Below are 14,943 nucleotides of genomic sequence, written 5' to 3'. Positions count from 1 at the left end.
CATGGTGATACTTGGCCTGGTATCGTATCGTTGGCATGGTGATACTTGGCCTGGTATCGTATCGTTGGCATGGTGATACTTGGCCTGGTATCGTATCGTTGGCATGGTGATACTTGGCCTGGTATCGTATCGTTGGCATGGTGATACTTGGCCTGGTATCGTATCATTGGCATGGTGATACTTGGCCTGGTATTGTATCGTTGGCATGGTGATACTTGGCCTGGTATCGTATCGTTGGCATGGTGATACTTGGCCTGGTATCGTATCGTTGGCATGGTGATACTTGGCCTGGTATTGTTAGTAAAATGTTGGAAGGGTGATACTTGGCCTGGTATCGTTAGTAAAATGTTGGAATGGTGATACTTGGCCTGGTATCATATCGTTGGCATGGTGATACTTGGCCTGGTATCGTATCGTTGGCATGGTGATACTTGGCCTGGTATCATATCGTTGGCATGGTGATACTTGGCCTGGTATCGTATCGTTGGCATGGTGATACTTGGCCTGGTATCGTATCGTTGGCATGGTGATACTTGGCCTGGTATCGTATCGTTGGCATGGTGATACTTGGCCTGGTATCGTATCGTTGGCATGGTGATACTTGGCCTGGTATCGTATCGTTGGCATGGTGATACTTGGCCTGGTATCGTATCGTTGGCATGGTGATACTTGGCCTGGTATCGTATCGTTGGCATGGTGATACTTGGCCTGGTATCGTATCGTTGGCATGGTGATACTTGGCCTGGTATCGTATCGTTGGCATGGTGATACTTGGCCTGGTATCGTATCGTTGGCATGGTGATACTTGGCCTGGTATCCTTAGTAAAATATTGGAATGGTGATACTTGGCCTGGTATTGTTAGTAAAATGTTGGAATGGTGATACTTGGCCTGGTATCGTATCGTTAGTTAAATGTTGGAATGGTGATACTTGGCCTGGTATCGTTAATGAAATGTTGGAATGGTGATACTTGGCCTGGTATCATTAGTTAAATGTTGGAATGGTGATACTTGGCCTGGTATCGTTAGTAAAATGTTGGAATGGTGATACTTGGCCTGGTATCGTTAGTAAAATGTTGGAATGGTGATACATGGCCTGTTATCGTTAGTAAAATGTTGGAATGGTGATACTTGGCCTGTTATCGTTAGTAAAATGTTGGAATGGTGATACTTGGCCTGGTACCGTTAGTAAAATGTTGGAATGGTGATACTTGGCCTGGTATCGTTAGTAAAATGTTGGAATGGTGATACTTGGCTTGGTATCGTATCGTTAGTTAAATGTTGGAATGGTGATACTTGGCCTGGTATCATTAGTTAAATGTTGGAATGGTGATACTTGGCCTGGTATCGTTAGTAAAATGTTGTAATGGTGATACTTGGCCTAGTATCGTTAGTAAAATGTTGGAATGGTGATACTTGGTCTGTCATCGTTAGTAAAATGTTGGAATGGTGATACTTGGCCTGTTATCGTTAGTAAAATGTTGGAATGGTGATACTTGGCCTGGTATCGTTAGTAAAATGTTGGAATGGTGATACTTGGCCTGGTATCGTTAGTAAAATGTTGGAATGGTGATACTTGGCCTGGTATCGTTAGTAAAATGTTGGAATGGTGATACTTGGCCTGGTATCGTTAGTAAAATGTTGGAATGGTGATACTTGGCCTGGTATCGTTAGTAAAATGTTGAAATGGTGATACTTGGCCTGGTATCGTTAATAAAATGTTGGAATGGTGATACTTGGCCTGGTATCGTATCGTTAGTTAAATGTTGGAATGGTGGTACTTGGCCTGGTATCGTTAATAAAATGTTGGAATGGTGATACTTGGCCTGGTATCGTTAATAAAATGTTGGAATGGTGATACTTGGCCTGGTATCGTTAATAAAATGTTGGAATGGTGATACTTGGCCTGGTATCGTTAATAAAATGTTGGAATGGTGATACTTGGCCTGGTATCGTATCGTTGGCATGGTGATACTTGGCCTGGTATCGTATCGTTGGAAAGGTGATACTTGGCCTGGTATCATATCGTTGGCATGGTGATACTTGGCCTGGTATCGTATCGTTGGCATGGTGATACTTGGCCTGGTATCGTATCGTTGGCATGGTGATACTTGGCCTGGTATCGTATCGTTGGCATGGTGATACTTGGCCTGGTATCGTATCGTTGGCATGGTGATACTTGGCCTGGTATCGTATCGTTGGCATGGTGATACTTGGCCTGGTATCGTATCATTGGCATGGTGATACTTGGCCTGGTATTGTTAGTAAAATGTTGGAAGGGTGATACTTGGCCTGGTATCGTTAGTAAAATGTTGGAATGGTGATACTTGGCCTGGTATCATATCGTTGGCATGGTGATACTTGGCCTGGTATCGTATCGTTGGCATGGTGATACTTGGCCTGGTATCATATCGTTGGCATGGTGATACTTGGCCTGGTATCGTATCGTTGGCATGGTGATACTTGGCCTGGTATCGTATCGTTGGCATGGTGATACTTGGCCTGGTATCGTATCGTTGGCATGGTGATACTTGGCCTGGTATCGTATCGTTGGCATGGTGATACTTGGCCTGGTATCGTATCGTTGGCATGGTGATACTTGGCCTGGTATCGTATCGTTGGCATGGTGATACTTGGCCTGGTATCGTATCGTTGGCATGGTGATACTTGGCCTGGTATCGTATCGTTGGCATGGTGATACTTGGCCTGGTATCGTATCGTTGGCATGGTGATACTTGGCCTGGTATCGTATCGTTGGCATGGTGATACTTGGCCTGGTATCGTATCGTTGGCATGGTGACACTTGGCCTGGTATCGTATCGTTGGCATGGTGATACTTGGCCTGGTATCGTATCGTTGGCATGGTGATACTTGGCCTGGTATCGTATCGTTGGCATGGTGATACTTGGCCTGGTATCGTATCGTTGGCATGGTGATACTTGGCCTGGTATCGTATCGTTGGCATGGTGATACTTGGCCTGGTATCATATCGTTGGAATGGTGATACTTGGCCTGGTATCGTATCGTTGGAATGGTGATACTTGGCCTGGTATCGTATCGTTGGCATGGTGATACTTGGCCTGGTATCGTATCGTTGGCATGGTGATACTTGGCCTGGTATCGTATCGTTGGCATGGTGATACTTGGCCTGGTATCGTATCGTTGGCATGGTGATACTTGGCCTGGTATCGTATCGTTGGTATGGTGATACTTGGCCTGGTATCGTATCGTTGGTATGGTGATACTTGGCCTGGTATCGTATCGTAGGTATAGTGATACTTGGCCTGGTATCGTATCGTTGGCATGGTGATACTTGGCCTGGTATCGTATCGTTGGCATGGTGATACTTGGCCTGGTATCGTATCGTTGGTATGGTGATACTTGGCCTGGTATCGTATCGTAGGTATAGTGATACTTGGCCTGGTATCGTATCGTTGGTATGGTGATACTTGGCCTGGTATCGTATCGTTGGTATGGTGATACTTGGCCTGGTATCGTATCGTTGGTATGGTGATACTTGGCCTGGTATCGTATCGTAGGTATAGTGATACTTGGCCTGGTATCGTATCGTAGGTATAGTGATACTTGGCCTGGTATCGTATCGTAGGTATAGTGATACTTGGCCTGGTATCGTATCGTTGGCATGGTGATTCATGGCCTGGTATCGTATCGTAGGTATAGTGATACTTGGCCTGGTATCGTATCGTAGGTATAGTGATACTTGGCCTGGTATCGTATCGTTGGTATGGTGATACTTGGCCTGGTATCGTATCGTTGGTATGGTGATACTTGGCCTGGTATCGTAGGTATAGTGATACTTGGCCTGGTATCGTATCGTAGGTATAGTGATACTTGGCCTGGTATCGTATCGTAGGTATAGTGATACTTGGCCTGGTATCGTATCGTTGGCATGGTGATTCATGGCCTGGTATCGTATCGTAGGTATAGTGATACTTGGCCTGGTATCGTATCGTAGGTATAGTGATACTTGGCCTGGTATCCTATCGTTGGCATGGTGATACTTGGCCTGGTATCGTATCGTTGGTATGGTGATTCTTGGCCTGGTATCGTATCGTAGGTATAGTGATACTTGGCCTGGTATCGTATCGTAGGTATAGTGATACTTGGCCTGGTATCGTATCGTTGGAATGGTGATACTTGGCCTGGTATCGTATCGTAGGTATAGTGATACTTGGCCTGGTATCGTATCGTAGGTATAGTGATACTTGGCCTGGTATCGTATCGTTGGAATGGTGATACTTGGCCTGGTATCGTATCGTAGGTATAGTGATACTTGGCCTGGTATCGTATCGTAGGTATAGTGATACTTGGCCTGGTATCGTATCGTTGGCATGGTGATTCATGGCCTGGTATCGTATCGTAGGTATAGTGATACTTGGCCTGGTATCGTATCGTAGGTATAGTGATACTTGGCCTGGTATCCTATCGTTGGCATGGTGATACTTGGCCTGGTATCGTATCGTTGGTATGGTGATTCTTGGCCTGGTATCGTATCGTAGGTATAGTGATACTTGGCCTGGTATCGTATCGTAGGTATAGTGATACTTGGCCTGGTATCGTATCGTTGGAATGGTGATACTTGGCCTGGTATCGTATCGTAGGTATAGTGATACTTGGCCTGGTATCGTATCGTAGGTATAGTGATACTTGGCCTGGTATCGTATCGTTGGAATGGTGATACTTGGCCTGGTATCGTATCGTTGGTATGGTGATACTTGGCCTGGTATCGTATCGTTGGAATGGTGATACTTGGCCTGGTATCGTATCGTTGGTATGGTGATACTTGGCCTGGTATCGTATCGTTGGAATGGTGATACTTGGCCTGGTATCGTATCGTTGGTATGGTGATACTTGGCCTGGTATCGTATCGTTGGAATGGTGATACTTGGCCTGGTATCGTATCGTTGGTATGGTGATACTTGGCCTGGTATCGTATCGTTGGCATGGTGATTCTTGGCCTGGTATCGTATCGTTGGCATGGTGATACTTGGCCTGGTATCGTTAGTGAAACATGTTTGTTAATAAGATGCTGCACATGTATTCCTCTTCACGACCGAGAAGACCAAACAGTGTTGTCCACTTGGGCCACGGAGCTAAACAGGAGGTGTCAATTATTGAGCTAGTCTGTTTATCTGACTGTTTTAAAATCATTTTTATAGTCTAAGGGGGGGGGGGGGGGGGGTTCTACTTCTAGTTGTCACCATACAATACCAAGCCAAGTATGTTGGAATCAGTCAAATAAAACCCTGAAACACAGGCTGAAAAATAATTTGTACATAACTTAGGAAACGCATTCACAATGATTTGCATGAAGTAGGCAGTTCAGATTTGCCACGTTCAAGCCCAAATATTTCTGATTTTAAAGCGATGACTTATTGACTTAAATCATTGTGCAACATCGTGGGTAAGCTCTCGCCATCGTCTTTCAGCTCGAAAAAGTGCTGTGTGTTTAATGGCTGCTTGCAGCTTCATTGTTGCTGGTTGTAATTGATCTAATCAGTAGTTCCTCTGCTTGCAGGAGATCCAGGACTTACTGGAGAGCTGGTCTGACCACCTGACTGACGCCAGTGCCATCTTCCTGCGGGCGCCCAGCCATAACAAAACCCTGTTCTTGGGGGGTAAAGCGGCTCCGCTGGTGAAGAAGGACCCTCGGATCAGAACACTGCCCTTCCCCACACGCAGGGCCACCTTCAGGGAGATAAAGAGAGTACACGATGTCCTCTCCACTCTAAATATATATGGTACGAGTTTAATCTACGGGACGGTTTCCTACCATCACTTTAAGCCTAGTATTAAAATCTAGATTCTTCATTGAAAAGCAGTTTTCAGTCTTGGACAAGGCTTAATCTGTCCTACATGTACGTTGCTTTCTGGAAGTATTCAGACCCCTTTTGACCACATTTTGTTACGCTAACACATATTTTTGTTCCTCAATCTACACCCAATACCCCATAATGACAAAGTGAAAACAACATGTTTTTACATCAGTATTCAAGCCTGACACTCTAAATTGGGTATTCAGACCCTTTGCTATGAGACTCTAAATTGAGCTCAGGTGCATCCTGTTTCCATTGATCATCCTTGAGATGTTTCTGCAACTGAATTCAGTTGATTGGACATGATTTGGAAAGGTACACACCTGTCTATGTAAAGAGCTCCACAGTTCCTCTGTGGAGATGGTTGTCCTTCTGGAAGGTTCTCCCATCTCTTCAGCACGCCACCAATGAGGTTTTTATGGTAGAGTGGCCAGACGGAAACTGCTTCTCAGTAAAAGGCCCATGACAGCCCGCTTGGAGTTTGCCAAAAGGCAACTGAGACCTCTTTCAGACCATGAGACCTCTTTGGCCTGAATGCCAAGCGTCACGTTTGGAGGAAACCAGGCACCATCCCTATGGTGAAGCATGGTGGTGGCAGCATCATGCTGTGGGGATGTTTTTCAGCGGCAGAGACTGGGAGACTAGTCTGGATTGAGCCAAAGATGAACGGAGCAAAGTACAGTGAGATCCTTAATGAAAATCTGCTCCAGAGCGCTCAGGACAACGTCCCTAAGCACACAGCCAAGACAATGCAGGAGTGGCTTCGGGACAAGTCTCTGAATGTCATTGAGTGGCCCAGCCAGAGCCCGGACTTGAACCCAATTGAACGTCTCTGTAGAGACCTGAAAATAGCTGTGCAGAGACACTCCCCATCCAACCTGACAGAGCTTGAGAGGATCTGCAGAGAAGAATGGGAGAAACTCCCCAAATGCAGGTGTGCCAAGCTTGTAGCGTCCCAAGAAGACTCAAGACACTAATCTCTGCCAAAGGTGCTTCAACAAAGTACTGAGTAAATGGTCTGAACTTTATCCCTGTAAATGTGATATTTCAGTTTTTATTTTTAATACATTTGCAAAAAAATCTAAAAAAAAATGTTTTTGCTTTATCGTTATGGGGGTTTTGTGTGTAGATTGATGAGGAAAAAAACTATTTAATCCATTTTAGAATAAGACTAAGGAAATGTGGGGAAAGTGAATGGGTCTGAATACTGTCCGAATGCACTAATGGACATTCCTGAGCTTCAATTCTGAGAGAGGCTGACAAAGTGTTAATTTACTAATCTATCCCAAACCACAGGTAAAGACACTGACATCTCCGACATCCTGAGTCCCTCTAACAAAGTGTGGAAGAAGGCACGTACACCTGTGGCTCAGCCAGAACCTTCCCAGGAGACAACAGCACCCCTAGTGGAGGAGGAGGAGGAGAAGGAGGAGGAGAGTTCAGGAGAGGAGCTGGAGACGGTGGAGGTGACTCTGGGAACTCTGGACCTCCGGGAGCATGAGATCTACCCTGCCAGGAGGAAGAAGAGGAGACGCAGGACAGAGGACAGAGGTGAGGGAGACGGGTCTGTAGAGTTTGGCTGCTTATCAAATTACACCCTGTGTGCTCTATTGTGCCCTACTTCTGACCAGGGCCTATTAGAGAATAGGGTGATGTTTAGGATGCCTGTTTAATTCATAGAATTTCTACAACAGGACCTTCTATCACTTGATAATCTTTCAAAAGCTACAAAACCATTTTTTTTTCTGTGTTCAGGTCTAAGTAACAGAGAAGCTGTGGGGTCTCCTGCTGCTCCTGAAGACAGTAACCAGGAGAGAGGAGGAGAGAAAAACCAGGGGAGGAGGAAACCCAAGGGGAAGAAGACGATACAACATGAAGAGGGTGAGGTCATAACCTAACTCTGCCTGCCTGCCGGTCTGCCTGCCTGCCAGTAGGTCTATCGATCTGTCTGTCTGCCTGCCTGTAGGCCGGTCTGCCTGCCTGTAGGCCGGTCTGTCTGCCTGCCTGTAGGCCGGTCTGTCTGCCTGCCTGTAGGCCGGTCTGTCTGCCTGTAGGCCAGTCTGTCTGCCTGTAGGCCAGTCTGTCTGCCTGTAGGCCAGTCTGCCTGCCTGTAGGCCGGTCTGTCTGCCTGTAGGCCGGTCTGTCTGTCCTTTTTGTCTGCCTGTCTGTGTTTGTTGTATACAACAGCATCTTCTCTGCATCTCTCCTCAGAGGTGCCTGATGAGTCCTGGGACTATGGCCTGAGGGATGCTCTCTACACCGCCTGTAAGACTGGAGACCTGGACACCCTCATCAGACTGTTACCAGTGAGGAGGGGAGAGGAGGGGGACCAGGATGGACAGAGAGAGGACCAGGATGGACAGAGAGAGGACCAGGATGGACAGAGAGAGGACCAGGATGGACAGAGAGAGGACCAGGATGAACAGAGAGAGGACCAGGATGGACAGAGAGAGGACCAGAATGGACAGAGAGAGGACCAGGGAGACCAGGGTGTTCAGAGTGAGGACCAGGGTGCAAAGCAAGAGGGAGAGAAGAATCAGGGAGAGGTGGAGGAGAGCTGCTCTTCCCAGGCCCCTGCAGCCCAGAGTCCACTAGTCCTACTCAACCAGCCCAAAGACCCTGCGGCCCAGAGTCCACTATCCCTACTCAACCAGCCCATAGACTCTTCAGGCTTCACTCTGCTTCACGTGGCCTCCGCAGCAGGGCAGAAAGGAGTGGTCCAGCTGCTGATGGATGCAGGCAGCGACCCGGCATGCAAGTATGAACCATACATATGTCGATATTAGGCTTGGGCGGCATACCGTAATATGTCCTATACCGGGGTAATGTTTTTTTCAATACATTAGGAGATAAAGCAGAGCGCGTTCTTCATGTCACCTTTTACATTATGAAGTTTTACCGTAGTTCGCCAGAACAGAGCCAGTCGCGTGTTTGTAAATAGCACCATGGGAGAAAGCGGTGTATTGACGGGGGGTCACGTTTTTATAACAATACGGTGTTCAGGGATGTGCAGCTATAATATTCCTTCACAGAAAATAAATCACTACTGCACCACAATCGGCAGAAAATGTAATTATCAGCAGATGATAACAGAAGTGCAACGCACTCATGAGTTGAAATAAAAGATACTTAAATGTAATACGCACATTTTATTTCTATAAAATGTTGTTTACATCCCCGTTAGAAAGCATTTCTTCTTTGCCAAGATAATCCATCCACCTGACAGGTGAGGCATATCAAGAAGCTGATTAAACAGCATGATCATTACACAGGTGCACCTTGTGTTGGGGACAATAAAAGGCCACTCTCTAAAATGTGCAGGTTTGTCACACAACACAATGCCACAGATGTCTCAAGTTTTGAGGTTGTGTGTAATTGGCATGCTGACTGCAGGAATGTCCACCAGAGCTGTTGCCAGATAATTTAATGTTCATTTCTCTACCATAAGCCGCCTCCAAAGTCGTTTTAGATAATTTGGCAGTACGACCAACCGGCCTCACAACCGCAGACCAGGTGTGGGTGAGCGGTTTACTGGTGTCAACGTTGTGAACAGAGTGCCCCATGGTGGAGGTGGGGTTATGGTATGGGCAGGCATAAGCTACAGACAACAAATGCAATTACATTTTATCGATGGCAATTTGAATGCAGAGATACCGTGATGAGATCCTGAGGCCCATTGTAGTGACATTTATCCACCGCCATCACCTCATGTTTCAGCATGATAATGCACGATGTGTATGTATGTATGTATATATATGACACAGTACCAATCAAAAGTTTTAGAACACCTGCTCATTCTAGGTTTATGTTTACTATTTTCTACATTGTAGAATATGAGTGAAGACATCAAAACTATGAAATAACACATATGGAATAATTTAGTAACCAAACAAGTGTTTAACAAATCAATATATTTTAGATTCTTTAAAGTAGCCACCCTTTTCCTTGATGACAGCTTTGCTCTTTACTCTTGGCATTCTCTCAACCAGCTTCACCTGGAATTATTTTCCAATAGTCTTGAAGGAGTTCCCACATATGCTGAGCACTTGTTGGCAGCTTTTCCTTCACTCTGCGGTCCAACTCATCCCAAACCATCTCAATTGGATGAGATGATAGTCTCACTAAGCGCAAACCAGATGGGATGGCGTATCGCCACAGAATCCTGTGGTAGCCATGCTGGTTCAGTGTGCCTTGAATTCTAAATGAATGTCACCAGCAAAGCACCCCCACACCACCACCTCCATGCTTCACGGTGGGAACCACATATGCAGATATCATCCGTTCACCTACTCTGCGTCTCACAAAGACACGGCGGTTGGAACCAAAAATCACAAATTTGAACTCATCAGACCATTGCTCTTGTTTGTTAGCCCAAGTCTCTTCTTATTGGTAACCTTTAGTAGTGGTTTCTTTTCAGCAATTTGACCATGAAGGTCTGATTCACACAGTCTCATCTGAATAGTTGATGTTGAGATGTGTCTGTTACTTGAACTCTGTGAAGCATTTATTTGGGCTGCAATTTCTGAGGCTGGTAACTCTAATGAACTTATCCTCTGCAGCAGAGGTAACTCTGGGTCTTCATTTCCTGTGGTGGTCCTCATGAGAGCCAGTTTCATCATAGCGCTTGATGATTTTTGCGACTGCACTTGAAGAAACTGTCAAAGTATTGACTGACCTTCATGTCTTCAAGTAATGATGGACTGTCATTTCTCTTTGCTTATTTGAGCTGTTCTTGCCATAATATGGATTTGGTCTTTTACCAAATAGGGCTATCTTCTGTATACCACCCCTACCTTGACACAACACAACTGATTGGCTCAAACGCATTAACTTTTAACAAGGCACAACTGTTAATTGAAATGCATTCCAGGTGACTACCTCATGAAGCTGGTTGAGAAATAAAAATTTGTTTAACTGTTTTTTGGTTACTACATGATTCCATATGTGTTATTTCATAGTTTTGATGTTTTCACTATTATTCTACAATGTAGAAAATAGTAAAAATAAAGAAAAACCCTTGAATGAGTAGGTGTGTCTAAACTTTTGACTGGGACTGTGTGTGTGTGTTGTAAAACATTTCATTTTGAATGAAAAGCACATACATCTGATGTGTTATTATAACGTTTATATGTTATAACAGAGAGGAAATGTGGCGTTGTTGCTTTGTGTCCACAGAGATCTGACCGGCCAGACTCCCTACATCGTTGCTCCTGACAAGGACACCAGGAACGTGTTTAGGAAGTACATGGCTGATCACCCTGACAAATACAACTACAGCAAGGCTCTGGTGAGCTGTTGGTCTAGTTACGTACCGTAGGCTCTGGTGAGCTGTCTAGTTACGTACCGTAGGCTCTGGTGAGCTGTCTAGTTACGTACCGTAGGCTCTGGTGAGCTGTTGGTCTAGTTACGTACCGTAGGCTCTGGTGAGCTGTTGGTCTAGTTATGTACCGTAGGCTCTGGTGAGCTATTTGTCTAGTTATGTACCGTAGGCTCTGGTGAGCTGTTGGTCTAGTTATGTACCGTAGGCTCTGGTGAGCTGTTGGTCTAGTTATGTACCGTAGGCTCTGGTGAGCTGTTGGTCTAGTTATGTACCGTAGGATCTGGTGAGCTGTTGGTCTAGTTATGTACCGTAGGCTCTGGTGAGCTGTTGGTCTAGTTATGTACCGTAGGCTCTGGTGAGCTGTTGGTCTAGTTATGTACCGTAGGATCTGGTGAGCTGTTGGTCTAGTTATGTACCGTAGGCTCTGGTGAGCTGTTGGTCTAGTTATGTACCGTAGGCTCTGGTGAGCTGTTGGTCTAGTTATGTACCGTAGGCTCTGGTGAGCTGTTGGTCTAGTTATGTACCGTAGGCTCTGGTGAGCTGTTTGTCTAGTTATGTACCGTAGGCTCTGGTGAGCTATTTGTCTAGTTATGTACCGTAGGCTCTGGTGAGCTGTTGGTCTAGTTATGTACCGTAGGCTCTGGTGAGCTGTTGGTCTAGTTATGTACTCTGGTAGGCTGTCGTATTCAAACTGAGTAGCACTTTCTGCCAAGCACTGTGGAACAACAACAAACGACCAGTCAATTGTCCAAAGACATACAGTACTTAGACATTTTAAGGAGAGAGGACTTTGTGATAAATCTGTGAAGTGTAATCTTGTATGTTTGGGCCTAAACAGACAGTTAGAGTGCACTTTCTGTCAATCAAATGGAATAAATCAATGGTGATTCTGTTGTCTAGGAGTTAGCTAGACAGAGAAGTAACGTGGGCCATTTCACATGATGAGCAAGGACACATTTCAAGCACGCGAAAAACCGTTAATATAACTATGAGCGTTTTCATTTTTTCCAAAGATGTACGTAGACATTTTTTGAGCCCCTTTGTGGTACAGCAGGGAAGTCTTAACGCTCTCTATCCCCTTAAGGTTCCTGGTCCGCTGACGGCCGAGTTGGAGTCCAAGAAGACGGAGAAGAAAAGGGCTCAGAAAGCGGCCAAGAAAACGAGGGAGAAAGAACAGAAAGAACAGAGGAAGAAACTAGAGATGGAGGCTGAGGAGAAGAAAAGATTTGCCTCCTTAAGCGATCGAGAGAAGGTCTGAAAACTGTTTTTTTTTTTTAAATTTTATGCAGTAGATTAATTGTTCAATTTGTTTCAAAACGAACGACTTGTCAAATCTCCACCCGCAGAGAGCACAGGCTGCAGAGAAGAGGTTGGCAGAGCATCAGGCCTCAACAGGGGGAGACCTTTCAAACACCAGGTAACAGTACGAAGGCCTCAGTCATTAGTCAAACAACCTCTCCTTTTGACTCACTGGAACACACAACAATGTTAGACAAATGAATACGACATGTTACTCAATAAATAGCAGAACAGTCTGTTTCTGTACTGTAGGCAAATGGTGTTCTGTATTGAGAAACACATTTATTCATTTGTCTAGTGTTCTCTCCTGTCATATACAGTATCATCTAGGAGTCTAGTGTCCTGTCATATACAGTATCATCTAGGAGTCTAGTGTCCTGTCATATACAGTATCATCTAGGAGTCTAGTGTCCTGTTGGTACAGTATCATCTAGGAGTCTAGTGTCCTGTCATATACAGTATCATCTAGGAGTCTAGTGTCCTGTCATATACAGTATCATCTAGGAGTCTAGTGTCCTGTTGGTACAGTATCATCTAGGAGTCTAGTGTCCTGTCATATACAGTGTCATCTAGGAGTCTAGTGTCCTGTCATATACAGTATCATCTAGGAGTCTAGTGTCCTGTTGGTACAGTATCATCTATTAGTCTAGTGTCCTGTCATATACAGTATCATCTAGGAGTCTAGTGTCCTGTCATATACAGTGTCATCTAGGAGTCTAGTGTCCTGTCATATACAGTATCATCTAGGAGTCTAGTGTCCTGTCATATACAGTATCATCTAGGAGTCTAGTGTCCTGTCATATACAGTATCATCTAGGAGTCTAGTGTCCTGTTGGTACAGTATCATCTAGGAGTCTAGTGTCCTGTTGGTACAGTATCCTCTAGGAGTCTAGTGTCCTGTTGGTACAGTATCCTCTAGGAGTCTAGTGTCCTGTTGGTACAGTATCATCTAGGAGTCTAGTGTCCTGTCATATACAGTATCCTCTAGGAGTCTAGTGTCCTGTCGTATACAGTATCATCTAGGAGTCTAGTGTCCTGTCATATACAGTATCATCTAGGAGTCTAGTGTCCTGTCGTATACAGTATCCTCTAGGAGTCTAGTGTCCTGTCGTATACAGTATCCTCTAGGAGTCTAGTGTCCTGTCATATACAGTATCCTCTAGGAGTCTAGTGTCCTGTCGTATACAGTATCCTCTAGGAGTCTAGTGTCCTGTTGGTACAGTATCATCTAGGAGTCTAGTGTCCTGTCATATACAGTATCATCTAGGAGTCTAGTGTCCTGTCATATACAGTATCATCTAGGAGTCTAGTGTCCTGTCATATACAGTATCCTCTAGGAGTCTAGTGTCCTGTCGTATACAGTATCATCTAGGAGTCTAGTGTCCTGTCATATACAGTATCATCTAGGAGTCTAGTGTCCTGTCGTATACAGTATCATCTAGGAGTCTAGTGTCCTGTCGTATACAGTATCCTCTAGGAGTCTAGTGTCCTGTCATATACAGTATCCTCTAGGAGTCTAGTGTCCTGTCGTATACAGTATCCTCTAGGAGTCTAGTGTCCTGTTGGTACAGTATCATCTAGGAGTCTAGTGTCCTGTCATATACAGTATCATCTAGGAGTCTAGTGTCCTGTCATATACAGTATCATCTAGGAGTCTAGTGTCCTGTCATATACAGTATCATCTAGGAGTCTAGTGTCCTGTTGGTACAGTATCATCTAGGAGTTTAGTGTCCTGTCATATACAGTATCATCTAGGAGTCTAGTGTCCTGTCATATACAGTATCATCTAGGAGTCTAGTGTCCTGTCATATACAGTATCATCTAGGAGTCTAGTGTCCTGTCGTATACAGTATCCTCTAGGAGTCTAGTGTCCTGTTGGTACAGTATCATCTAGGAGTCTAGTGTCCTGTCCTGTCATATACAGTATCATCTAGGAGTCTAGTGTCCTGTCATATACAGTATCATCTAGGAGACTAGTGTCCTGTTGGTACAGTATCATCTAGGAGTCTAGTGTCCTATCATATACAGTATCATCTAGGAGTCTAGTGTCCTATCATATACAGTATCATCTAGGAGTCTAGTGTCCTGTTGGTACAGTATCATCTAGGAGTCTAGTGTCCTGTCATATACAGTATCATCTAGGAGTCTAGTGTCCTGTCATATACAGTATCATCTAGGAGTCTAGTGTCCTGTTGGTACAGTATCATCTAGGAGTCTAGTGTCCTGTTGGTACAGTATCCTCTAGGAGTCTAGTGTCCTGTTGGTACAGTATCCTCTAGGAGTCTAGTGTCCTGTTGGTACAGTATCATCTAGGAGTCTAGTGTCCTGTCATATACAGTATCCTCTAGGAGTCTAGTGTCCTGTCGTATACAGTATCATCTAGGAGTCTAGTGTCCTGTCATATACATTATCATCTAGGAGTCTAGTGTCCTGTCGTATACAGTATCCTCTAGGAGTCTAGTGTCCTGTCGTATACAGTATCCTCTAG

General features: G+C 44.9%; 1 protein-coding gene across 4 annotated transcripts in view; it reads left to right on the top strand.

The window, feature by feature from the left end:
* Positions 1-14,943, top strand: part of ankzf1 (ankyrin repeat and zinc finger peptidyl tRNA hydrolase 1) — a 43,770-nt gene that overhangs the window by 19,656 nt on the left and 9,171 nt on the right. For all 4 annotated transcript variants that reach the window (XM_090216356.1, XM_090216359.1, XM_090216357.1 and 1 more), the window contains 7 exons: positions 5,539-5,761; positions 7,133-7,387; positions 7,592-7,717; positions 8,048-8,594; positions 11,012-11,123; positions 12,241-12,408; positions 12,503-12,573. In XM_090216356.1, the coding sequence (XP_090072482.1) occupies positions 5,539-5,761; positions 7,133-7,387; positions 7,592-7,717; positions 8,048-8,594; positions 11,012-11,123; positions 12,241-12,408; positions 12,503-12,573 (1,502 nt within the window). The remainder of the gene's footprint in view (positions 1-5,538; positions 5,762-7,132; positions 7,388-7,591; positions 7,718-8,047; positions 8,595-11,011; positions 11,124-12,240; positions 12,409-12,502; positions 12,574-14,943) is intronic.

This window comes from Oncorhynchus mykiss, chromosome 22, assembly GCF_057628025.1.
Source record: "Oncorhynchus mykiss isolate SJ-2025 chromosome 22, ASM5762802v1, whole genome shotgun sequence".
NCBI classification, from domain to species: Eukaryota; Metazoa; Chordata; class Actinopteri; order Salmoniformes; family Salmonidae; genus Oncorhynchus; species Oncorhynchus mykiss.
The sequence above is the reverse complement of the archived record's forward strand: the minus strand, read 5'-3'. Positions and strand labels throughout refer to the sequence as shown.